The 26,989-nt window shown below is 39.8% G+C and overlaps 1 protein-coding gene across 1 annotated transcript in view; it reads left to right on the forward strand.

The window, feature by feature from the left end:
* The window catches only part of ERGIC2 (ERGIC and golgi 2), a 42,846-nt gene extending 16,549 nt beyond the window's left edge, over positions 1 to 26,297 (forward strand). The window contains exons 7-16 of the mRNA XM_065417490.1: positions 1,049 to 1,119; positions 10,733 to 10,773; positions 12,304 to 12,405; positions 13,944 to 14,039; positions 15,940 to 15,995; positions 17,101 to 17,199; positions 18,610 to 18,707; positions 23,349 to 23,511; positions 25,608 to 25,681; positions 26,093 to 26,297. Coding sequence (XP_065273562.1) covers positions 1,049 to 1,119; positions 10,733 to 10,773; positions 12,304 to 12,405; positions 13,944 to 14,039; positions 15,940 to 15,995; positions 17,101 to 17,199; positions 18,610 to 18,707; positions 23,349 to 23,511; positions 25,608 to 25,681; positions 26,093 to 26,158 — 866 coding nt within the window. The 3' untranslated portion in view covers positions 26,159 to 26,297. The remainder of the gene's footprint in view (positions 1 to 1,048; positions 1,120 to 10,732; positions 10,774 to 12,303; positions 12,406 to 13,943; positions 14,040 to 15,939; positions 15,996 to 17,100; positions 17,200 to 18,609; positions 18,708 to 23,348; positions 23,512 to 25,607; positions 25,682 to 26,092) is intronic.
* The last annotated feature ends 692 nt before the right edge of the window (positions 26,298 to 26,989 follow it).

The following is a 26,989-nucleotide window of genomic DNA, read 5'->3' on the forward strand; positions in this document are numbered from 1 at the left end:
ATTGACAGGGAAAACTGTTTTTCCTAGCCAGATTGTTGGTGTTAAAGTTTTGTCTACATTCTGTGTTGAATCCCTCTTTTCATGGGTCTTTAACTCAGCTATAATATTTTTAGATTGTGTGATGCTGAAGTTTGTCTCATAATTGTTTGATTTACAAGTACCCCATTCCCTACTCTCATGGGTTATTTTAAATTTGTTAATCTGCCACAAGAGTAGCAGCTAGGAACTCTGAAATCTAAACCTGGCTCTGATACAGACTCTCTGTTTGGTCTTGGGCAACTCCTTAAAACCCCTCTGCCTCACTCCTGCTATATGATAAAAGGGTACAATACTTAGTTATCTCATAAGGCTGTTATGACAATTACTGTTTGTCATGCTCTTTGGAGATGCAAAGTGCTAAATAAGAGCTAAATATTATCAGTATGCTTTTTTGAGTTAGTATTATACCAATCTATCTTCCCATGTGTTTTCCTTCTTTAAAAAAAAATCAAATAGCTTAGTCTCTCTGTGGACTAGTGTCATTTAGATTTGATAACTGCGTTTATGTAAATAGAAGAGATTTAAGTTTGCACTGATCAATTTGTGCGTGTGTGTAAATGTGCATAAATGTGTGTGTATACAGAGCTACAATAATTACAGTTAATATAATATTTTGTTCAGTACTTACTGTTTAAGAAGAGCAGTAAATGAGCTTCTCTGAAGGTGATACATTAGTGAGAAATGATGCTTCTAAAAACTGTCTCTGTCCCCTTCTCTCTCTCTGCCCTGTGTCTATGACATTTTGGTGGTGTTAGGTGTTTGGTTTGTTGTTAGGTGGATTTAAAAGTTTTTTCAGTCATGAGTTTCTTGCCAGCTTTTTTCCTTTACTGGTATGGACTTGCATCCCCTTAATAAAGAATAGATTTTCTCACCTTAATTAGTATCTGCTGTTTTACTGATAGGTTTGAAGAGATGTTGTCAAGCTTGATTTCTGCTGGATATTTTTTGTTTTTATTCATATCTATCTTTTCTTTTAATATTTTCTATTTTGTTTTGTTTTTTGAAACAGATGTGGGGGCTGATGTTTTGGATTTAGCAGAAACAATGGTTGCCTCTGCAGATGGTTTAGTTTATGAACCAGTAAGTTTATTCCATTTTCTTTATAAAGATGGTGCTCTTTATTAGCTGTGATGTGCCTTTTCATTTTGGCTAAACTGTACCTCCAAAATTACTATCCAGTCCTGAAGTTGGACCAATACAGAGTCACATTGAAGTCTATTATGCTCCACATGGTCACAAAGGTTTGTCCAGGCAAAACTGGTTTCAGGATTGGCTGTGTGAGCTTAAGATGCTCACACTAGAAAGAAATGCTGTCCAGAAATGCACTTTCATTGTGAGCATGGAATTATGTTTTCTGCATGCTCGCTCATTGGTAGTGTGCAAATTTAAGTCTATAGCTAAGAAAACTACAGCAGATTCCCTGTTCTTGGGTCTGCATTCATGAATAGATTGGAATATTCTATAGCTATTAAATTACATCACCATTAGGTAGCAAGAGTGTTTCTATTGCTGAATTATAACTGCTAACAATTGGCTCTATATTCATTTTCCTGTCAATTAGATAAATGAGGAATTCTCAGTGGCAGCTTTGCTTGATTTTGCTTTGTATTTCTGTAAAGAGAAAGTAGAATCTGAAAATGTTTTCTGTTGTCTTCTCCCCCAGTTTAGGTTATTCTTTTAATGTTGGTTCCTTGAGTTTGCTTTTTCATTTTGGGCTTTTTACATTTTTCTCTGAAGTGGTTCAACAGACTACCTCATGGACTATTATTTCTTTTTCAAGTACCATTGTGTGTGCACCTATGCATGTGTGTGGTTTTTGTTGTTGTTCTCATCCAGCTGTTGGAGAACCAGCTTCCAGTGCTACTTGAAGTGAAATTACAAGTTCCTTAATGGATCGTCATTATTGTGGTATCTTCTTACCAGGGTGAATAAAAATCAATGATTTTTTATTTTTTATTTTAAAGCTTTACCTCAAAGCATTTTATTAAAAAAAATCCAGTCTAAAGGTAATTTTAATTAAGATACATAATAGCTCAAAGATATCTTATCATGGAATAGGTATTATAAATTCTAACTCTATAATATGAGACAATATAGTCATGTAATGTTTAAGAAAAGTTTTGTAAATGAGTTTCAATAGTTCGTGGATTAGGGACCCAATCTTATGGAGTTCCAGGGTCTTCTGTATAGATTATTTAGGTTAAATCTTTCTATTGTTGTGGAAAAAGTTACCCACGCATTATTTTGATTAGAGACTTAAGCCTGAGGCCCGTTTATTGCAATACATACCAACGCGTTGGGGGTAGCAGTTAGAAACCACTTCCCCGATTTGGAGTACACTTTGCCTTTTTAAAGCCGAAAACTGCAAACATATTACAAGTTGCACGTTTATTTATGAGAATAGGAGAGTTAGGGTTTTTTTGCCCTTTTTGGCACCCCTTTTGCAATTTTTTTGGAATAGGGTGCTATTTGATTGGAGGGCATTTTGGTGGTTTTTGATACTGGCATTGTTTTGCTTTATTTGGGGTGCCTATTATGCAAGTGTTCCAGTCAGGGTGCAGTTTACAGAAAGGGAGTTTATGCATTTGGAGAAAGGGGGGTTTAGGGGCACTTAAACGAGAGGCATAATTGGTTGCTTTTTTAACTATAACCTTACTTATTACTTTACACAAGCGGTTATTATATTTTGCCAGCCGTAAACACACACGCTATTATTATTGCTGCTGGGGCTTTTATTTCTGTTTTTTCTTGGCCTCCCCCTCCGGTCATAACCCTTGACTGTTGCTGACAGGGAGCACAACACTTAGTTTGGTTCAGGCTTGTGGCCTGCAGGGCGGGCCTATGTCGATCTAAGGCTTAAACTGATAGGGCTGGCTAGATTTTTTCCCCACAATCTCCCTCCTCTGATGCCGCGAAGGCATCACCAAGATTAATTTTCGCGGGGTACATAGGGCAGTAGTTATTGTTGGACCCGGAGGCAGATTGTGAACTGGCCAGCTTGGGAGTACCGAGATTGGTGCCGGCCTGTTTAAGGGAGTTGATGCTAGGGGTACTGACACTGAGTGGGCTTACAACCTCCGCCCGATCCCCCATTGCATACCGCACCTCCCTGAAACCAGCTTTGTTTTTTTTGGGCTGGGTGATGGGGAAGAGCAGGGTTTGAGGAAGGGGCGGGGGTTTTTAGATAGAAAACAAAGGACATTAGTTTAGTGCAAAGCTTAGTAGCGTGGTAGCACTGACTATAAATTGGTTACATGCATTTTTTTTACGGACCTGGTAGGATTTGGTATGCGGGAGCCCACATTCTTCCGACCAGCCTGTATGCTTGGAAGGAGCACTGCGATTGTTTACACTTTTACGTGTGCCTTTATGGCCACAGATTAGATGGTACTTTTGAGGTGTCTGCAAGGGCAGTGGGCCAGGCCTGGTGTTTGAATACTTTGAATGGTTATTAACTGGTTATTTAGGAAATTTTTGAACTTTTGGACATGCCAAGTTTTATTGCAATGCCTTCGCAGCACCGGTGATATTTAATACCATTTTTGTTAGCAACCTTTGGGTTATTAAACTAAGGGCGGAAATGACATGCAATTTACCAACTTTAGCCTGAACTTGAGTTAACTGTGCTTTGATAATAAGATTACAACATGGTACAGGCTAAATTAGAGGTAAAAGTTTTAATTTTAGGTCGTTTTGGCTAGCTTTTGCAAGCTATTTTTTGAGATTTTGTAGTTTTAGTTTACTTAGCTGTTTGGCAATGAGGCAGCAAGGGAGGGGTTACTCGCACAATTACCTTGCTTGGTTGGAGGCTTTATGATGTTTTTAGGTGGAGAGATTGTTTTTTTTAGCAAGGTTTAAAGGCTGAGTGGGTTTGTTAGCGGACAAAGGAGAGGTTACCGGCTCTTTACCTTATTTTTTACTCCTGCTGTTCAGGAGGAGCAACAACGCCAGAAGGAAAGAGAGACCGATTATTAGTTGGAGAGTTATTACAGTGAGAAGCATGGGCAGGTAGTTAATTTTCAGCACTTTACAGCGGTGCTGATAATTAACAGGACTTAATAAGGGCTTTTTAGCATGGGGCCAGGGCGTTTTTTTGCTGATGGACCTTCGTGTAGACCCAGTCTTTTGGTTTTAGCGAATGGCAGGGCTGCTGTATATAAAAACCTAACACATTTTATTAGTGCCGAGCAATAATTAAGCATTGTGTTATTTATTAAATAAATGTCCATTTGAGCCAGGGCCAGCAGGACACTGCTGGTAGTTACATTGGGCGATTTTGTTAGAAATTTGAGGGCTGAGTTTGGTTTTTTGATTGGGAGCGTTTTTTTAAAAGGCCTTTGGCCATACTGGATTTGTGAAGCTGCACGTAACTTTTTTTTATAATTAGTTTAGATATGCCAGATTGTGATACAAAATTTTTAAGCAAAAGTTTTACAATAGTTTTGGCATTTGCCTTTTTACAAGAAAATACATTACTAAAACTAACACATACTTAATTTTCTTTAGTAACTACAGAGTTAACTTTTTACTTTTAACTTTTTTAAACTCTGGTTGCCTGCTTGTTTGGGCCCGATTTATTTATTTATTTATTTATTTTTTCCCATGGGCACAGGCGTACTTTTACTACCAATTTAGCAAGGAGGGTGGGCTTTTGGGCTAACCCCCCTTTTATTTATACTTTTGGCTAAATTAAGGAGGTGATTAATTTTTTTCTTGGTTTATTTTGAGAGAGGGTATTACGGCACTTTGGGAAGGGGTTTTGCTGGGTTTGGGTGGATTTTAGCCAGCCGGGCAGACCCAATGTGCCCAACCAGGTTGGCATGATCAGCCCACAATAAGGGGGGGGCTTAGCCAGCAGTTCCTGTTGCAACGAGGAAGGGCTGGGGTCGGTTTTTCCCTTTAGAGTGTTTTTTTGCAAAACTGGCAGGACCTTATTGTAAGCGGGATTAGGCACATCCAGATACACACCATTTGGGGTACAGCAGATTGTACAATTTTGTGGGAGACCAAGGTGCACGCACAGACTCCAAGGTCTTCTGACCCGAAGTGCCACTGCCTGTGAAATGGTGCAAGGGGAGCATTTTTTTTTTAATACGGGGACACTGTTTTAGGGGTACGTGTAAGGACTTTTACATTAGACAGGTTACACATAACACGTAATCAGCGCTATAAGCCCAGGCCTCCTCATTTAGGCGAGGCCCATTTCCCAGGCCCCCTCAGTTAGGCGAGGCCAATTTTCAGGCCGCCTCATTAGGCGAGGCCAATTTTTCAACATTTACACCAACGGGGAGGGTTTTATAAGGGCGGTTTTTGCACACACCCCTTTCGGCAAAGGGCACCGGCCCGCCTTTAAGAGAATGGGATAGGAAACCCTATTGCCTCCGGTACAGCGGGCGATTTCCAGGGACTCCCCTCTCCGAGCAAGACGAGGGAGCCTTTGCCCCAAGCGGGCCCGCTTCAAGTGGGAAATTAAGGGAGGGACTTAATTGCAGGTTATTTAAACAGAAGGGATTAGGAAAGACACAGTCCCCGCACACCTTTCTTTTGGCAAAGGGCACCGGCCTGCCTGCAAGAGGACGGGGTAGGTTACCCTACTACCTAAGAGTACGTGGGCGGTTTTCCGGGGCCTCCTTGCTCTTCGAGCAAGGAAGGGACTAAAGGTACCACGAGGGGAACAAGGACAGGGCCACCTTACAACCCACACTTACATGACGCACCTAATTTGGGACACCATTATGGCACTTTTTACTTGCTGGCCTATTGCCAGTGGGACTTATTGCCAACCCTCCGGTTACTCCAGGCCTTTGTTCCCGGGGTTAGCAGTGACCGACCTTTGCAACCCCGGGGGGACCAGTGCCCGGAGTTCGAATACCCCTTAGCAGACAGACAAGCGAAAACTTAACCAGGGGAAACAAAATACGAGACAGACAGTTACGGTATAAAAGAACAGGCGTTAGGCAAATGAGTCTAACAAAGGTTCAGATTACAGTGCGTCCTCACCTAAACTCAGAGCCTACAGGCAGCTCCCCACCGAAGCTCAAAAGAGACAACAGTCTCTTACGTGGCGCCTGGGGTCGGTGTGGAAGCGGTTCGCGGTTTTTCGGTCCGGTGGGACGTCGAGTGATCCCGGACGAGCCCCCAAATTGTTGTGGAAAAAGTTACCCACGTATTATTTCGCAGGGTACATAGTTATTGTTGGACCCAGAGGCAGATTGTGAACTGGCCAGCTTGGGAGTGCCGAGATTGGTGCCGGCCTGTTTAAGGGAGTTGATGCTAGGGCTACTGACACTGAGTGGGCTTACAACCTCTGCCCGATCCCCCATTGCATACCGCACCTCCCTGAAACCAGCTTTGGTTTTTTTTTGGGCTGGGTGATGGGGAAGAGCAGGGTTTGAGGAAGGGGCGGGGGTTTTTAGACAAAAAACAACCAATCATGCCTCTCGTTTAAGGGCCCCTAAACCCCCCTTTCTCCAAGTGCATAAACTCCCTTTCTGTAAACTGCACCCTGACTGGAACACTTGCATAATAGGCACCCCAAATAAAGCAAAACAATGCCAGTATCAAAAACCACCAAAATGCCCTCCACTTAAACTAATAGGGCTGGCTAGATTTTTGGTTCTTTGGTCACAGACAATGCTGCAAATGTATCCAAGGTGAGAAGAAATTATTTAGAAGAGAGTCCCAAGCTAATAACATATGGTTGCAGTGCTCATTTGTTGCACCTACTAGCCAAAGACTTAAGTGTTCCAGAAATAAAGGCTAATGTTGTTGAAATTGCAAAATACTTCTGAACAACTACTTTGCAGCAGCTGCTCTGAAAAAAGTGGGAGGAACCAAGCTAACTCTCCCACAAGACGTGCGATGGAACTCAGTAGTAGACTGTTTTGAGCACCATATCAAGAACTGGCCTAATCTGATGACAGTTTGTGAACAAAATCGTGAAAAAATAGATGGCACTGTCACAGCCAAAGTTCTCAACATTGGGCTTAAGAGAAATGTTGAACACATGCTGAGTACCCTGAAGCCTATTTCTGTAGCCTTGAACAAAATGCAGGGAAAAGGCTGTTTTATTGCTGATGCTGTTGAAATTTGGAAGGAACTGAGAGATCTTAAAAAGAGGAGAAATATGCAATGACAGAGTTAAATTACAAGCATTAAAAAAATGAATAGGACAAGCGCTATCTCCAGCTCAGTTTCTTGCAAATATTCTCTATACTCGGTACCAGGGTCAAACCTTAACTGCTGAAGAAGAGGAGTTGTCTATGACATGGACATCCAGCAATCATCACTCCATAATGCCAACTATAATAAACTTCAGAGCTAAGGATGAACCATTCAAGAAATATATGTTTGCCGATGATGTTTTAAAGAAAGTCACACCAGTGAACTGGTGGAAGTCACTTAAGCACTTGGATTCAGAGACTGTTGAAGTGATGATCTCACTTTTAACAGCAGTAGCTTCTTCTGCCGGTGTAGAAAGAATATTCTCTTCCTTTGGACTAATTCATTCCAAATTGATAAATCGTTTCGGTCCAGAAAAAAACCAGGAAAGCTTGTTTTTCTTTTCCAGATTATGAACAAACAGGAAAATGAAGGTGAAGACCACTGAGTTAGCTGGAGAAGCCAATATTTTAAGTTTCTCATGTTGACCTGGCTGACACAGTCTATTTAATTTTTGGGTTTTTAAATATTACATTTAACTACTTTGGTTAAAAACAATTTTAACAAAAACAAACCTGATTTTAAAAAACTTGAATGTTTAACTAAATTCAAAAATTCATATGCTTGTTTTGTTAAAATATTCTGTTTTCTGTTGAAGAAAAAAATCCAGAATACATAACGTTGTTGTTTTAGTTAAATAAAACAATTTAAATGTCTGCCTGGTGATGTTCTCCTCCTAATACAGCATGGCAAGAAAATCCTCCAAATATTAATGATTAACCTGTTGACTTGGAGATAGTTCACCTCCCAATGACTTCATAAATATCTGCTTCAATTACCCCATTTGCTAAATGAAATAACCAAACAATCATTCATTTTCTGATATAGCTGTAAAACTAATCTGAAAAGTTTTCAAAATAAATCACTTTAAAAATGTATAGTGTGTACCTTCTAAAAATGAAACCTACGTCTATCTCTGAGTTGTGAAGAATATGTATTAAGGTTATAACGACCAACAAGAATGCACTTTTATGTAGAAATCCATGATTAAATCGAGTCTTCCTGACTAGTGAGTTAAATCAAATCCACCCTGCTTCTTACCTTTCAATTGAGCAGACAGTGATGCATCTGAATATAAGATCTGCTTGATGCTGTTTCTTCAAGTCATTGAGTCCTATAGCAATTATATGCTGCTTCCCTGAAGCAGCCTGTGGGTATGTCTACACAGCACCTAGACACTCCTAGCTAGCCCGTGCCAGCCGTCTCGGGATCGCAGGGCTCGGGCTGCAGAGCTGTTTCGTTGCTTTGTAGACTTCCCATCTTGGGCTGGAGCCAGGGCTCTGCCACCCTGTAAAGTGGGAGGCTCCCAGAGCTCGGGCTGCAGCCCGAGCCTGGAAGTCTACACAGTAGTCAAACAGCCCCACAACCTGAGCCCTGGGAGCCCGAGTCAGCTGGCACGGGACAGCCATGGGTTTTTCTTTGCTGTGTAGACTTACAGGGTATGTCTAACTGCAAGTCAGTACAGTGGGCCTGAGTGAATGGGGTTAAATACCTTGTCCCCTGGGAGTATATGCTGCATCACAATTGTCTGTTTAGTTGCAGATTGGTTAATTAAGCCCATTAAGTAGTTGTCTGTTATTTCTTGGAGACTGTTCAGTTTACAGTAGCTGAGGAAATGCATATGCCATTATTGAACCTTTTCACTTCACTGATAATTCTGTGCCAGGAACAACTTGCAAATATTTGATTTTATGAGCCATATTTTCAGAGCTTAATATAAAACAAATGTGGAAGTGTTATGCCATCAATTATTAGATGTGTAATCAAAGCAGTACACTTAGCAGTGAAATGTATGGTGACAGTTATATCCTTTGTAAACAGTGTAAATTCCCGTGTTTTGAGCCATATCCCTAAAAATGGGGGATTGGAGAGGGAGGACAGAGTCTTGGGCCCACTAGGGGCTGTTGTGATAATTGGGCCTGCAAATTCACTCTGATTGTGGCTCAACTGTGAAAAGTGAGTGAGAGTTCATAAGATGACACAATGACTTATAAAAATAAATGTTGATGGGGAAAAAATAGGAAAGGGAGACAGACTGAATTAACCCAAACAAAAAGGCCTACATATAACTCAAGGACCATGTTTACCAAGCATGATCTTAACAAGAAAATGGGGGTCTGGAACTCAGTGAACCAAAATTGGTGTGTCAAAACTAGGCCTAATTGGTGGACGATATAATGAGAAGATGGGCTATTCCTCCCACCATTCCCTTTATGGGTCCTGAAAGAGAGAAACTTTATGAAAGAATAGACGGAGGCTACTGGAGTGAGCTCTACCATCATGACTGCCACCCCCACTGTCTCCTGGGACCCCAGGCCTCTTTTGTCCTAATCCTAAGAGATGTCCCGCCTAGACCAGGACAGGGACAGGGACCCAGATGACACCGCCACCTCTACCAGCTCCAGTTGAATCCCAAACAGCACCTGGGATGTAAGACATGGTCACAGAAGCCCCCCACCCCCCCGGGCGCCACCACATTATGTATTCTTTTCCTTCCCAACCTTATTTCTTCTCTTTCCTATCGCTCTCCTTTTTCCTTCTGTCTAACAAGAGTCTCTTAGCTGGCCGAGACCGTATATTTTGCAACACTACTGTCAGCCTGTGACCAGAAAGAAGCAGCTAAAAGAAATACCCTAAACAGCCCAATGCTGGTTTGAGTTTTCCAGGTCTCAGAGTAGCTAATAAGACCATGTGCCCTGTCTGTTTTTTCCAGCAATGAGGTTGCAAGTGAAAGTCAACATCAGAGACAGAAGCCACATTTTCAGTCTTTGCTCTTCTCTCCCGTTTTGTGTGTTTTTGCCTTGTTTTGTCTTCTAGGAAATGGGGTCTAACTTTAACAGCTGCAGCAACAATAGGTCCAGCCCATCTCAACTAACTTCTTCTCTCTTCACCAAAAGGACAGTTATTAACATCTTTAATATCATCTAATAGACTGTAAAAATTCTCTCCAGCTAAAGGGAAAGGAAACAAGGGATGTTGTTAAAATGAAAGCCTTACTTAATACTTTACGTTTCAGATGCTTTAACTGTTTTTCCTTCTTTGCTGTATCTGTAATAAAAGGTTAAAATGATGTTCAATGGTGTGTTTGCCATGGGAAAAAGTAGGGTGAGGTTTCGATATACCAAATGCTGAGCCTTGTTTAACACTGTTCAGTGTTGGACAGTGACTGCTCTTGCTTCTTTTATTTTTAAACTATAGTTGCTACCTTTTGAACTATGTATAGTTATAAAAATCTGTCTCATAGCTCCACATTGTTAGGATTAACTAATGGAAAGCTAAAATTTAAAGTTTCCTTTGGATTTCCTGTATACGGGCCACATTAGATAAATCTTTTAGTACAAAATAAAACATTATTGTTAAATCACCCTCATTTTTTCCTCATTTAAATTTTGTGGAGAGAACTTTGGTGGGGTGGAGTCATTGGTATTGCTTTCTGGTTATGTGTTACTATGTGTCTTCTTCTTTGTTGCAGGTAATATTTGATCTCACTCCCCAGCAAAGAGAGTGGCAGAGGTAATAGATAATTCTAAAGCACTGATGTGAATGCATGTAGGTTGGACAGTGATAGGTCTGCTTTTCTTTTGTCCCTGGAAATAGCTAAGAGAATATGCTCTGAGTATACCTAAGTCATGTTTTAAAAAAAAATCCAACCATATGTTACCTTGCACAGGTACTGCCCATAATAGTGCAGTACACAGCCATTGAAACTGAAGCTCATTTATTTTTTTCTCTGGCTTTTTAGAGCTGGCCAGTCAGCATTCAGTGTCTTCACCATGAAAGAGTACTCTTTCATTTTTTAAAATATAAAACTATTTGATCTATCAGTCCTTGTAATAAACCAGTCCTGACGCATTTTATCTAGTTTAATTCCATGTGTGGTAGTTTTGATTCTCTTTATAAACTCATTTGCCATGTTTAGATGTATGTCAGTGTCACTAAACCAAAATAACTCGCTACCTTCAGCAGTTGAAGTACTGTTAGCACTTAAAGTTTATTGTTGTTCTCTCCTTCCTCCGATAACTCTTTGATGCAGCTGGGGCGAGAGTGAGAGAAATGCTCCAATGTACTGTATAACACAGTGGTCTCCAAAGTGGGGTGCGCAAGAGGATCCTTGGGGGTGCGCGGCAGGAGGAGCGCTCCCCCCCCCCCTTTGAGCGGCTTTTTTTTTTTTTGCTTTGGCAAAAATGGTAGAGCCGGCACGGCAGGGGGTGCGTGTTCAAAATTTTTTTACTGATAGGGGTGCGCGATCAAAAAAGTTTGGAGACCACTGGTATAACACAACAGTAAGCAGACAAGTGCATATGTACTTTAATGCGAGACCCTGGAGACTGCATGCAGTGCTTTGTTTAGTATGAATTTAGGCATAGGGTTCATTCTTATTTGTTCTTTTTGGAATTGGGAGGTTGGTTGAGATGGTGATGAGGAGGGATGTGTGTATGGAATCCCAAACTTCTGAGTTTACCAATGGAGCCACTGCCAAAGTAAATGAATGGTTGGGCCTGCCAACCTTAACTGGATGCAGTGGTGTTGTAGAGCTGTATCGGTCCCAGGACAGTAGAGACAAAAGGTGGGTGAAGTAATATCTTTTTATTGGACCAATTTCTGTCGGTGAGTGGGAGATGTTTCAGACTTACACAGAGTTCTTCAGGTCTTTTCCTGAACAAGAGCTCTCCGTAAGCTCGAAAGCTTGTCTCTCTCACCAACAAGCCTTAACTGTGTCCTTCGCATCTGAAAGGTCTGTCACAGAATCTAAAGCCTCTTTAAATTCATACTTAGTTCTTTAGGAATCGTTTTCTAGTTTTAGCATCCTCATGGTATACTATGGTGAGTCCAACATCAGTGCTTTTATTTTTAGTTTTTAAATTGTGTATACTTGAGCAGTAGGAATGTTTGGCATATGTCTGTATTTAACATACCATCCTTTTGCTGAATTGAGTGGTTTTATACTATGTAACTAATGTACCTGATGGTAACTATGAATTTATTTTCTGTTACTCTGTTGCATGCATTCCCACTTACTGTACTCATCTGTGTGATCTTTAGGATGCTGCAGTTAATTCAGAGTAGGCTGCAGGAAGAACACTCCCTTCAAGATGTGATATTCAAAAGTGCTTTTAAAAGTGCTTCAACAGCACTGCCACCAAGGTGAGAGAGAAATTGTTGCATGCAGCTGATTTCACTCTTTTGAAGACAATCAGTCATGAGAGAATGAATTAAGGAAAGCAAAGTTATAATGGTGAAGGGACTTGAATGCCTCTCCCTTGCTTCAGGTTTCCCTGAATCCAAAGCCTTTGTCTTAATGTTTTAGAGACTTGCTGGTCTGGGTTGTGAAGAAATCAATAACATTCTGACATGGATTGTATTTTACTTACATCCTTAGTGTGCCAGCAAACGCTTGCCAGAAAGGTTGTTACTTTTTTATATGAATCCATTTGTATTTCTTTAGCGTTTTTATGATGATCAGCACCCCACAAGAGTCAAGACTCATCACTTACTGGTCATGTTAATGCTGCGTAAAATTAGTTACACAATATTTTTGAATATTTTAAACAAATTATATCTACTTATTTTGATGAACTACCTTTCTAAAACAATTTCAGAGTCCTCTGTTTCAGTTCTTTCATTTCAGTCATCGACAGGGGTTACTGGGTTTTAACCTGCTTTATCGGGCACTTGCATTTCTAATATAAATAAAAAATATTAAATCAATAACACACATAATTTTTTTCTTTAATTAAAAATCATTTAAATAATGTATAGAAAACTTACTGTGCCTGCCCTTAATTGGTGTAAATTTAAAAAAAAAAAATGTTTCTCCTTTTCCAATACCAATAAATGCTCCCTCCCATAGTTACTACACCGTGGTCTCCTTTCCCATGTCTGGGGATCAACTGTATTCTTTCGCCTTAGGCCACTGCTGAAGAGTGCTCAGAAGTGATGCTCCCATTTCATTATCTTCTGGGGCACCATTTAAACTACACTTTGGGCTGTTTTAACAAACTGTTTTCAGAAGCAGATCTGGAAACTATTTCAGGTGACATGGTTATACCAGCAAATGTGAGCGGGGCAAAACTTCTTAAAAACAGATGTTGAAAGCTTTTCTTGAGACAGAGTCATTACTTAGCTTTCAGCAACTGTTTTTAAAAAAAAATGTTTTGTGCTGTTCGTCCGGGTCAGTACAGCTGCATTACCTGAACAAACCATTTTCAATCTGAGTTGCTGAAAAGTGTTTCATGAGGTGGCAGATATCCCTAGGGCCTGCGAGAGTCTTCTCTGTAATTGTTCCGGTTCTTGTCCATTTGATTAGCCTCATCCCCTAGGAGTCTTGAACATTTGAGTGATGTGTTGAAACTCTGAGTGACATCAGGCTGGCCAGGATAATGTTTATAAAATGAGCTACTCTTAATTTGTTTTCCTCTCGATGGGGGTGTGTAACTTTTGTGTGCTTAATCTACTATAAAATGTGCTTGTTAACATAGAAGTCCAGATGTTTTAAAGCTTGTAGTTTGTAATTACAGTTTGTTTTCCCTTTTCTGAATATCTAGGTTGTACCAGAAGGTTTATTTTCCATGGCAAAAGAGTGTGGGTTTCTAAACTTTACGTTGATGCTGTTTTTTCACCTACATATAAAATAATCTCAATTACTGTGTTTTGAGCTGTTTCCCTGTTTCTTGTTCAAACAGGGAGGATAATTCATTACTGCCTCCAGATGCATGCAGAATTCATGGTCATCTATATGTCAATAAAGTGGCAGGAAACTTTCACATAACTGTGGGCAAGTATGTTCTTTTCACTTACTGAATATACCACAAATTGACCAAGACAGATGTGTGTGTAGTTAAGCAAAAAACTTTCTTTGGCTCACTTTTGCCTAGTTAGCTGCTTTTATCATAATACAGATTCCCTTTCTGGTCATATTTTTCATATGGTATCTCTCATTTCAAACATCAAATTTCTTCATGTCTGGTTATAGTCAACATGAACTATGGAACTTTTTGAAATGTCTGCTGAAGTAGCTGCTTCTCCTGTGTTCAGCAATGTTGTCACATATCCATAAATTGAACCCATACAGCTAATTAGATGAACTAGTGCCTTTTGTTAATGTGTGATAAAGTGACAGCTGATACTTTTAGAATGCTAGTACTTGCCTGTTATCTAATTGGGCCCAACCTTACTATACCTCTAACCGTTCGAGAGCAGAGTTGTCTGTCATAGTAAAGGGCATATGTTTTCCAGCACAGATTTTTGTTAGTTGTATGGATGAGATAATATAGTTATAGAAGCATGTTAGGGAGTCATGACTAAATGTGGATCACAGTTTCCTGACATGCTTCTGTAATCATGTTGTCTCGTAAGCACTTTAAACTAGAAATCTGTATTGGAAATGTATGCCTGTAACCAAGCCAGATCATTGTGCACTAGCATGGCTAGAGGTGTCATGTTCACATGCCATGTGTGGTTTCTGCAATGACCCTTTCTTGGCCTGTGCTCTAATTCTTCTCCTGCTTTGCCGACTGTTCTTTCAGCATCTACATATCTCCTTAAACAGCTCCTCATTCTTTTCTCTATCCCTGTCTGACATCCCTAAGAGTTGCAAAACCTCCTCTTCTCACTCTGTGGACCCACTCTATAACCGTATGTCCTCTTGTGGTTTCAACTACCATCTCTGCTAGAGTGAATCCCAAACCTACACCTCTGTTTAGTCTTGTGTCTCAAAATTACCTCTCTGACATCTGTTGTTAGGTGTCCAGCTGTCTTCTCAAGCTCAGTCTGTCCAAAATTGAAGCTCTAATCTCTCCCCTCCTACTCTATCTCCATTGCCATCTCTTCTGTCCTTCCTGCATCCCAGCATAACCTGTCTTCTCTCTCATCCCCTTCACATCTATGGTCTTGCTAAGTTCTGTTGCTTCCTTCCTTCTGGTCGTGTCTTGCCTTGATTATTGTAGCCTTCTACTGCCTGATCTTTTATCTCATCTTCCATTTCTCCAAAATGCATCTGCTTAGGATAGTCCCTTTTAATGTCTGAACGGCGAAGGAGGATTTCTTTAATTCTGTTAGGGGTAAACCTTACACTAGGTCATAAGGTAGTAAAAGCAAGCCTAGAAGTAAAACTTCTTTTTGAGTGTGAAGAGGGGTTGGGGAAGTGGGCCAGTTTTCCAATCCATACTGGTCCTTTCCCAGTGTGATGCTGGTGCTCCCTTTGTTTTCCTTCTCTCTTTCCTCCTGCTCTTCCAACTTCTCCCAATGCGCATACTAGAGAGTCCCACAGATGAAACTGATAATCTGCCTAGTCACAAGGCAAGTGCGGGGAAGCCCATATTAACCATTGGCGACTTGAGCTGTTATATGGTTGGTCTTGTACTGTATTTGGACCATGCCAGGATTTGACAGCTTTTCCCCTTGCAGCTCTCTGGCTAGACAAAACCTATTGGCGTTTCTAAAAATAACTTTTTGTGTGTATTGGAGGATTTTCATAAGCTTAATGTGTCTTCAGGTGTTACTCTGGTTGTCTGTACTGAGCAACAATGAAAATATCAATGCCCATTATAAAGAGCTATTTTATTGAAATCAAGGGAAAACTGGTGATTTGCTTTATGGAAACCCCAATTTTTATTATTTGAGTTTCTTATAAGTGTCCATTAAACCATTGCTTTATAAAACATGTTTTTGCTTTCTTAGGGCAATTCCTCATCCCCGAGGCCATGCACACTTGGCAGCCCTTGTGAGCCACGATTGTAAGCTTTTACTGTCCTCTTTCAAAAAACACTATTGGTTCATAGCATCTCCTAGCTACTGATTTGGACATTAGTATTGGACACGTCCTATTGCTGAGATAGTCTAGTTGAGCGATTTGCATTGTAAAAGAAAACCGAGAATACACTTCAGGATATATTATAAAGTGACTTAAATCTTTTCACGCATTTGACATTCACAGTCTATCTGTTTATGCTGATGGTGTAACAGTCATAATGTAAAACTATATATAAAATAATATGTAAATAACAATAAAAAGCATGTTATAATAGTATATCTTGGATTTCAAAAGTACTGTATAATAATCCGTATTTTTCAGAGAGCTTGTTCCCCTGCAATATTTAGACTATAAAAAGTTTAAAATTTCTGACCTCAAAGCATTATTTCAGTGTTTTGGATTACTAGTCAGGCTGCTGAATGTATATTACGTGTGTGTGTGCGCGCGTGTGTAAATGTTACTGTGACAACTTAGCTTTGCTTCCTGACTCTTTACTGTTTAAGCCTCCAATCCTGCAAAGGCTTCCATATGAATTTAATTTTACATGCGTGTATTCCCATTGCAATTAATCATGTGCATAAATCTTTTCAGGATTAGGAACTAAATTAATAAAATTATTGTTGCATTATGTAGGTTTGTGCATTTAATCAATAAAACAATTTAATCTTTCCAACACTTTTGGTCAGCCTGAAATGTGAACTGTAGAGTAATTCTAGGTTTCCTTGGCTGCTTCTTGGCCCTTTAACTCTTGGGCTGTTGCAAATGCCTGTACATTTTGATCTACATTATATTGCCTATAAAAATGGGGGGAAGTCCTGAGTTAAAATTGAACATACATATTTTTAAATATTGATGATGCCAGTAAAGCAAGCTTTGCTTATAATAAATACACATTTGGATTTGTGGAAATATTTACAAAAGTGCAAATCCTGATAATGTTTTATATCCATCCTAATGGTATTAAATATTCCAATTGATGCCTTTCCGTGTGTGTGTGTGTGTGTGTGTGTGTGAAATGTAATTTTTTTTTTCATATTTCACCAAAATAAACCCCTTACATTTGGTGGTTCTTGTGTGTTGTCTTTCAGCATACAACTTCTCTCATAGAATAGATCACTTGTCTTTTGGAGAGCTCATTCCAGGAATTATTAATCCTTTGGATGGGACAGAAAAAATTGCATCAGATCGTAAGTGTTTCATGATGGAAAAATAATTTAGTATCTGAGATGCTGCTCTTTTAATTCTTAGCTTAAAAATATTAGCATTTTTCTTGAATTCTGCTATTGACAAATGGTACATTATGGTAAATAAGGAATGCATCATTTAGTTACTCTTTTTATTTATCCTGCATCATTCATGGTGTAATCTTTTTTTAACAGGACTTTGCTACTCCATTGTTACTTCTGATGTTGATTTGTAGTTGCACATACAAATGTACTGTCTTTACATTATGGGTGAGCACTCACCTATATGGACAAATTCCCAAAAGTTTCACAGCTGTATGTTACAACTTGGACTTGCAGAGCCAAGTGTCCTCACGGAGGAAACTGTCTAGTGGTTAGGCTGTAGGACTGAGATTCAGGATTCCTAGGTTCTGTTCCCATCTCTGTCACCGACTCACTGTGTGGTCTTTGGCAAGTCATTTAAATTTCCTCATTTATAAATTGAGGCTAATATCTACCTCACAGAGGGGCTGTGAGGATTAATCACTGTCTAACACATTCATTGACAATTAAAACATATTGAACGCTTTGTATGTGTTTTGTATTTTAGAGTAACCAAGTATTATTGTAATGTCACTGGTAAGATTACTTACCAAACTATTGAAAAGAAATGGAATTTCTTATTTGTGCGACATGAATATTTTAATATGCTAAAAAACTTCAAAACCTTAGACCCACAGACCTTGATCAGACAGCAGATCAACTGGTGTTACTTTGCTGATTTGAAATACCATTTCACTTGAAATTATCATTTGAGTTGTTTGGTGGTTTGTTCTGCTAGGATGTTGAATTTAGAGGGATTGTATTACAAAATGCTGATTGTCTACTATGAGTTCTCTAATGAACTGTCTCCTCTAGGGAAACTTTCTGAAAATTCAATCAATGCAGTCCCACTAGTGTTAGGAACACTGGAAGAACTTGCATAGACAAACGGTTGGCTTCAGCCACCATTTTGAAACCACTGCCATAACCCCTACTTCTGTGTGCAGGGTTACATGAGATGGTGGTTAAAACAGCAGTGGCAGCCTGTGGCTTGTCTACAATAGGGCCCTGGAAAGATTTATGCACATGCTAAACTTCATACACTGAACTGTCCTATTGACTTCAGTGGGACTACTCACAATGTGTGAAGTCTGGCATGTGCAAAAATTTGTCCTAGGGTCTAACCCTCAAAATTAACATTGATGGAGCCAAATCAGTGTTGTCCACAGTGGGACTTTTTTTGAAATTGCCCCCAGGGTAGACAGAGCTTAATAGATAATATTCTTAATGGTCTTTTCAGAAAAATACTTGTTTAACAGCTGAATATCTCTCTCAAATGATTTTTATCCTATAATTAGTGTTAATTCAATAGTAAGATTTGTTTTGTTTTAGACAACCAGATGTTCCAATATTTTATCACAGTCGTGCCAACAAAACTCCATACGTATAAAATTTCAGCAGAAACTCACCAGTTTTCCGTGACAGAAAGGGTAAGTCCCAGTTAGAAACCAACCCACAGAAAAGGTTTTGTTTTAGTGTGTTTGTACTTGTCAAAGCTAGATGGGAAAACTGAGACTTGATTGGTTTTTGCTTTTAAAGACTCTTCAAGCAGGGTCAGTTTACTAAAATACTCCAGGATATGTTGGGATATTTGTCAGTGATGTTATGCTGAATGTAAAATATATGTATGTGGCAACACATGTTCAGTTATTTGCATTAGCATCTCGCATCCAAAAATCCTGGGTCCCAATGTTAGATTTAATGATTAGCAACTAGCCTTGCTTACTTCATTAGAGGCTAATAATGAAAACCGGTTCCCATAAATTATTCTAATATGCTTGTGTGATAAATACTTAATCCAACTCCTGTTGGATTGAAGAACCGGAGGGTACAGAACGCTACTGTTCTTTGCCTCCCAGCTATTTTGATTTGCATTTGGTGAGGCACCTACTGTTAATCACCCAGTCTCTTGATTGTCAAACTTCTATTATCTTTAGATTTGGTGTTCATTATAAATTCCAAATCTGTAAAAGGGGAAACCCAGCTATTAGTTACTGCAGTCTACTCCTTGCCAAATTCTGTCATGCGAATGTTTAAAGACTGATGTAAATAAGAAAAAAGCATTCTAATATACTCCCGTTACACCTGTCTCATTATCATTTCCCTAGTCAGTGGTTGAACTCGGGTTGATCTTGATATTTGCAAGCCGAAGGAACAGCTCTTTTAAAAGCTGAACTATGAAAGGCAGGCAAGGGATACTGCACTTCAAAAAAATTGAATAGTAATGATCATTCACTTAAATGTAACTTGTATGAAATTGATTATTCTACAATCCAGTGTTTCCTCACAGCCTTCATTTTGCATTGGGAGCATTATGCTATGCTTCATGGACAATTGTTTTTGCTGCATTATCAAAGGGGGAGAAAAAGGAGTTTTTGTTTTTTTAATTCAGCAGTGGGACATTAAGGATATTGGAAAAAAGGTGCGGAGATTATTCTGTAGAGAACTGAACTCAAAACAGGAACAAAAAGAGACACATAATCAGTGATCTGGATCATGCAAGATACATTTCAGTTTCCTCACTCCTCCTGCTCATCTAGCATTTTGCCATTCCTCTGCAAGACAATCTCACTGCTCCTTTCAAGGCCCGGCCATCTGGAACAGTTTTTCTAAATCTCTCCACCTCGTTGATTTTCCATCTCACTTTACATCACAGCTTTTCTTCCTGTACCTCCTTTCTCTCACTTTCTGCTAGGAAAATTTATTTATTTTATTAGTAGTAGTGATTTCTTTAACTCTGTAAAACTTTTGGGGATTCAGTTGGTCTGAAAGATGCTACTGAATCATAAGTTCCTAGGAGGAAGTCTTTATGAATAACTGAGGTTGTGGGTGGGATTACAATGATATGTCTCACCAGGCAAGCCTGCCTGTTAACAGTATAGCTTTTCTTTTAAATTAACAAATGGGCTGAGAAAGGCTATTAGAGAGAGATCAATTTTTCAGAGAAAAATTGTGTAGCATGTAAGTGTTGTTGTAGCAGACTACAGAATGTGTCCAGGGATTGAAAAACCCAGGATCCACATTGTGCCAACTCGTCATGATTAAAACCTGGCCTCTGTAGGGCCTAATAACATCAGTAGCAGATACAGTGAGGAACATAACTTGTCCTTGTCTATGGTGACTACAAAGCCATGGTTAAAGTAATGTTAATTAATGCTGTTGTTTGAAAAATTGTTTGAATATGTTAAATTGTATTACTGTAGACAAGGCCTGAGCGATAACCAATACCTGTACCACATAGCTCCACTTTTCTACTTATAGTAGGGCATATCCTCAGCTGCTGTAAAGTGTTGTAGCTCAACTGAAGTAACTGGTATTGCTAGGAACCAGCACTTAAACCCTCTGCAACAGCTGGAAGTAGAAATATTAGACCAAAATGCCCCCAAGAAAGATTGTTTTTCTCTTTAAAGTGGCTTTAGAATAACAGCCAGGCTGTCTATAGCATTCAGAAAAGAACCAACTATTGTTAATGCATCCTTGGCTCTGCATACTTACCATAACTGCCTCCATCCAGCTTTTTAAAAAAAAAATGCCTAATAAAGTCTGTCGGCATCTGTCCTTATTGCTTAATACAGCCTGTTAGTTCTAAAATTATGAAAGTACGTATGGGTTTCTTCTGTGATATTGGTTTGTAAGTGTTGCAATTAATAAAAGCTCTTTGTATGTAGTTTATAAATTGATATATGAAGCGGGCATTCTCGTACTTTGGTTTGGTAACAAACAGTAACTGTATAAATATAACATGGTTATACACGTCAACTGAATTTACTGGAGAAAGATGAGAGGTCTGAATTTTTCAATCAGTTGTCTGTGATTCTGAGTTTCCCTTTTACTAAAGAGCATCCAGTATAATGGAGTGTATTAAATTCTCAGATGGGATGAAACTGCTCCATGATACATTGCCTTTCTGTTTAGTTTTGCTCTTTTCGTATGTAGCTTACTTCTTTAGCGTATTCATTGCTGAATATATCTTCAGTGAATTAGTTCTTTGCTGCCTGTGCATTTCCTCAGCAGCTCCCACCTGACAGGTTATTTTATCAACAGCTCTCACTAGCATGCAAATAGCAGCAAATTTTTCAGGATGACTTCAGATTGATGCAACGACTTTTCTCTTGAAAACCATTCAAAAGAACTTGAATTCCTAGGTTTTAAACTGCTTTGTACTTGACCATCTTAATGATCAGGGAGAGGCAGGAAGGTGAGGCTAGTAAGAAGCATGTTAATTTTGAAGAACATTCTGAATTTGGGGAGTATTATGCCAGTAAGAAATAATATACAAGAAGCATAGAGAGACGAGAACTAGAGAGATGAGAATCAACTTGGGAGTACAAGCTAATACATCTGGGAGAAACAAATTGAAACACAGATATTCAAACTTGGAAAGTGATGATACCAAAAGAAACCCGCAAAGGAGATGTGACCTTGCAGCACAGTATGCCAACAGAAAAGCAAATGTCTTTGGGCTACACATCAGAGGTATCATGTAAATGGCCCCGGTGAGATTGTCACCAATAGTCTGCTCTGTTCTGGGCCCCTCGGTATAAAAGAGTTTTTCACAAATTGGAGGAAGTTATAAAAGTGATTAAGGACACCTGATTCGTCTGGTGGATAGAGCAAGGGGCTGGGAATCAGGAGTTTTGAGTCCTTTTCCATGAGTTCTGACCTACCTGGCTGTTTGATTTTTCTATCCAATTACTTAGGGTACGTCTACACTTACCTCCGGGTCCGACGGCAGGCAATCGATGTTCTGGGATCGATCCCGGAAGTGCTCGCCGTCGACGCCGGTACTCCAGCTCGGCGAGAGGAGTACGCGGCATCGACGGGGGAGCCTGCCTGCAGCGTCTGGACCCGCGGTAAGTTCGGACTAAGGTACTTCGAATTCAGCTACGTTATTAACGTAGCTGAATTTGCGTACCTTAGTCCGAAGTGGGGGGGTAGTGTGGACCAGGCCTTAGTGTGGAATTTTCTAAAGTGGTCCGTAATTTTGGATTCCTGTCTTTAGACCTGTTGGGTTAAAATTTTCAAATATATGAGCCTGATTTTTCAGAAGTATTGAGCAGCCATGCTCCAATGAAGACAATACAATCCGTGGATGCTTAGCAACTCTGAAAATTGGGCCCTAGATGTTGAAGGGTCAGCACCCAAATTCATATGTAGGGATCTAATAAATAAAACTGCAACTCCTCTTGACTTCATTTGAGATGGTGGCTAATCAGAAACTCTGAAAATGAGGCCCATGTGTCTCAGATGAGGCACCCAGGTCTAGAGGCTGGTTCTGAAGACCTGGACCATAACCTTTCTCAGCCACCTCAGTTCGCCGCTCTGTAAAGTTGGTACAACGCCTACATGTTGTGAAGTTTAAAGTACACCTGGATGCTTCATACTTAAGGGAAGAAAACACTTATAGGCTAGAATGTTTCTTTATGGCCCAACCCTGTATTAGGGGCAGTGCAAGGCTGGAGCATCCTGGGACATGTTTGCGAGGCTGCACTTCCTCCTGGTGTACTTGGCCTGTTTCATGGAATGGGACAAAGCCATGACCCTTATGTCTTTTCCTTCCTTTTTGAGGCAACTACAGGGGCACAGGAAGGAAGCAGTCCCTGGCCCTTACAGGTGTCTGCTGCCCTTATATACCCTATCTGTACCCCATACACCTGCATAAAGGACAGGGATGATCTGGTTTTAAACTTGGTCCTTAAACAAATGTATTAAGTAAACTTGTATCCTGAGAGGAGCGTGTAAATTACTTAGTTGTAGAATAAAATGAGGGCAAGTACTAGTCACTGGTATTGAACAAGGGTTTGCAATACAAAGGGCAAGTAAACAGGAAAGTGAATAGTGACTTGCTAGCATAAAGGTCTACAGTATAAAATAGTATCTCATCCCTACTTTGATCAAAATCTAGTTACTGTGTGGCTTTTAAAAGGTGTCACCTTGTTGCTCTATTGTCTCATGTTGATTACTGACTGTCCTAACAAGTTGCTCTTTGTCAACCATGTCCATTAGATATTGCTGTGCATGTGACTGCTGTGAGACTACTAACTTGTGTATGTTTCTCCCTTTGTCCTCAGGAAAGAGTGATTAACCATGCAGCTGGCAGCCATGGGGTATCGGGGATATTCATGAAATATGACATCAGTTCACTTATGGTGACAGTAACAGAAGAACACATGCCCTTTTGGCAGTTCGTAATAAGACTCTGTGGTATTATCGGTGGAATTTTCTCAACTACAGGTAACCATCAGTGCATTCCTTCTTGTGTCCTACCAGGTAGATAGGGTTAAGCAACTAAAGGCCATACATTTAGTGGCCACCCTGGTTACGCTACTTGTTTTGTGAGTTCATGCAATAAGCTATTAGGTAGCCATTCACAACTAGTGAGTGGGATATTGGTTTGTGCATGGAATGCTATGAATTTCTAATACTGTGTATAGAACACCCCAGTACACTGTCGTCTGTGGTGGACTTGCCATTTCTTTTCTTTTCTAACTAAACCATAGTTTATTCTCTTCTGGAAGTTCATGGGTATACACTACAAACCGGTCTGACCTCTAATATCCTGTCTGACTAATTCTGCTAACCTTGCCCAAAACTTACTGAGGTAAAACTCCCATTAAAGGCATCATGAGGTTTTTTCCCTTGGTAAGTCTTGAATGGACCATAGGATTGGGCCCCTGAGAGAAACAGCTAGCTTTAATTGAAGAGGCATCTCAATTCACTGATTACCCAGGGCCATAATGAATCCTAAAAAGAATCCGGTTCCTCTTTGCCTAAGAATTATTGGTACCCTTGCTTTTAATTTGAGGAAAGTATCTTCCTATTCTATACTAAACCTGGTGAAACAGAGACACTTTTAACCTTTGAACATTAACTGTCTTGTTGAGTGGATGCTTTTTGCCTCACAAAACATATTTGTCTATGCTGACAGTGTTTAATGCTGAATTAGCATAACCTGGGCAAAAGCCATTGTATTCTTTTAGGTGGCTATACTTTTATCCATTATCAAAACACTTCAGAGCACTTTGTTTGTCTAGTGGAAGGGTTGTACAAAGTACACTGTGTTCCAATGAGAAAATGAGTCACTCTCAGAAATATGGGTTCCTCTAATTTTGAAGTTAGAGAAATTTAAAAACCCATAATCATCAGCCAAATTACATAGGTAATTAATAATGGCTTCGGTGGTCTCTGATCCCCTTTAGTCTTTGAGCTTGTAACCATGCTTGATACCCAGCAGTTGTTTGGTTTTCCCCATCCACACAATGGCACATCCTTCCTGTTACCTGAAACCACTCTCTCTCTTCCCCCCCCCCCCCCCCCCCCGGATCTTGTTCCCAGGCAGTTACTTACTTTTTCCCTGCCTTGCTTGAGTGACGTTTCTGGATTTATCAACGAGCCGCTGGCCCAACAAACAGTCTCTGAACCCAATTCCATTTACCTTACGTGAAAAAATAGTTTATTGGCACTTGTAAAGAAATAGAGGGAAAAGCATAACATAAAACGTGCCTAGAGCAGTGCTATAGAAAGCCTCGCTAGATTGGCATTGCTGTTTGGTTCTGGATTGCTTCCTGTGACAAAAAATTCCTTTTAACTCCTATTACCACTGCTAATGTTACACGGTCTACAGGTACCAAAAGAACCCATGTTGTTTCATTGAATATCTTCATTAGCTCTGTAAGCTCTTCAGAGATCACAGCTCTGACTCAAAGGATCAGAGTTGTGCCCCTTGCAGTAGTGGTGGCTGGTTTGAAGTCAGATTTGGGATTTTTGGTTATTCAGAGCATATCTCTGATTCAAGGGGCAGCATGTGTGTAGCACATGACCAATGACATGGAAGACCTTTGTGAAGTTCATATAGGCTTCTGTCCAATTTAAAAACTAAACTTGTTAAAACAGCTTTCAGCTTCTTGTGGGAAACTGAGTTTTCCTGTCAAGTTTTTTCAAGTGGGTGGTGTAATAAACTGGTCAGTCTGAATCAAAGCTTTTGATTTTTGTTTTCTCCAAGCCAATGAAGAAATAGTAATGCAAATCTCCTTGTTGATTAACTTAATTCCCTGGTGCTTTTCTAACATGAAATTGGTTTTGTTAAGGTCACATTTGCATGGAAAAAAATGAGTGGTTTCCATTTCAAAATAGCAATCTTTGTTTAGGGGAAATGAAAAATATTTAGAAAATGTTACTTTATTTTTTTCAGTGCGTCTATGGTGATCAATTGTACTGGAACAGAGTTTAAGTTGAAACCTGATGTTGTGGTGCTGTCATTACAGAAGCCTCTTTTTACACAGTCCTCATTTTATTCCTTTTGAAAACTCAAACCCTGTTTGATATTACAGGCATTTTACATGGCATTGGAAGATTCATAGTGGAAATTATCTGCTGTCGTTTCAAACTGGGCTCTCACAAACCTGTAAGAATATTTTCTTTTCTTATCATAGGAATTAAGGAAATAGAACAACTATGTACTGGCAAAGTAAAAGATTTTAAAAGGTAGCTAGCTGTAATGAAAGAATACAACTGTAGGACCTAATCCTGTTCCTATTTAAATCCATGGTAAAACTTCCCTTGATTTCATTAGGAGCATATTCAAACGTTTTAAAAAATAGTTCGAACACATGGGTCCTTAGCCAGATTTGTAATAAGAGGACAGTGATGTTCTCTGGAAAATCTACTACCTAAGGGGAAAAAACACACACACTTTTATGGTTTTAAGGATACAGAAAAGCAGAGAATGGAGGAAATGCGTATTTAAAAAAAGCAAATGCAATGGATGAAGTTCTTGAACAAGATATTAATGTTTTTGTTTTGTTTGTTTGATTAGGTCCTACTTCCGGATGGCCACATAAACAACCACTTACCTCTAATTACAGACAACAGTATGCATTAGCACCTCCTTGGGAAACTTTTTTTCTTTCTTTCTGCCTGATACAGAAGACAATTTTTATAATAAAGAAAACATTGTGCAATATGTTGAGACAGTGCTCATGGGAAGCAAAAATCAAGCCTTTTAAAAAAACAGTCTGTGTAATTTGTCTCTTTTAAGTGCACATGGAGTTGAAGGAGGCCAGGAAGCCCCGTGAAGCCAACCTCTTCTTGAGCTAGCAGAAGCATTACTGAAGAGAGACAATATTTGCAGTGAAACTGAGTGTCTTTGCAAAAACTGCCATCAGCACTGAAGTGTCAGTGTAGTGATCTGGATTCCAGGCCTGCGAAGTCAGGCAAACACCTATGAAAGCTAACACATATGCAGAATGCAGAGAGAGCCCCATGCAGTGTTCAGCGTGCAGTGCAGCAAGCAAGGGTGGCTGTGATAATTGTAGTTTAAGAAGCCAGGATTTGCTGCTAGGTTTTCAGAAATGGACATGAGACTTTTTTTTTTTTTTTTTAAATGAGTAGGTAGAGAAGGCTTCGATGCTATGCTGATGGAGGTGGTGGGGGGGGGGCACTATTGAAAACCCTGAAATAGAAGTGGTCTCAGGGACTGAGACAGAGCCATAGCACTTTCAGCAGTCACTGCCATTCTCCAGTAGCACCATTATCTATCTACAAGAGGAAAAAGTGCTGCAGAGCAGGGAATATGGCATTTCTCTGTGTCTCTCTTCTCTCAGCCACTTTTTGCCAACAATCCGATTCTCTCGAGTTTGAGCCAAGGAACCAGGAATAGTAAGTCACTGTTGAAAAGGTGTTTGACCGGAATCATTATCTGTTTTCCTATCCC

This window comes from Emys orbicularis, chromosome 1 (assembly GCF_028017835.1).
Source record: "Emys orbicularis isolate rEmyOrb1 chromosome 1, rEmyOrb1.hap1, whole genome shotgun sequence".
Lineage (NCBI taxonomy): Eukaryota > Metazoa > Chordata > Testudines > Emydidae > Emys > Emys orbicularis.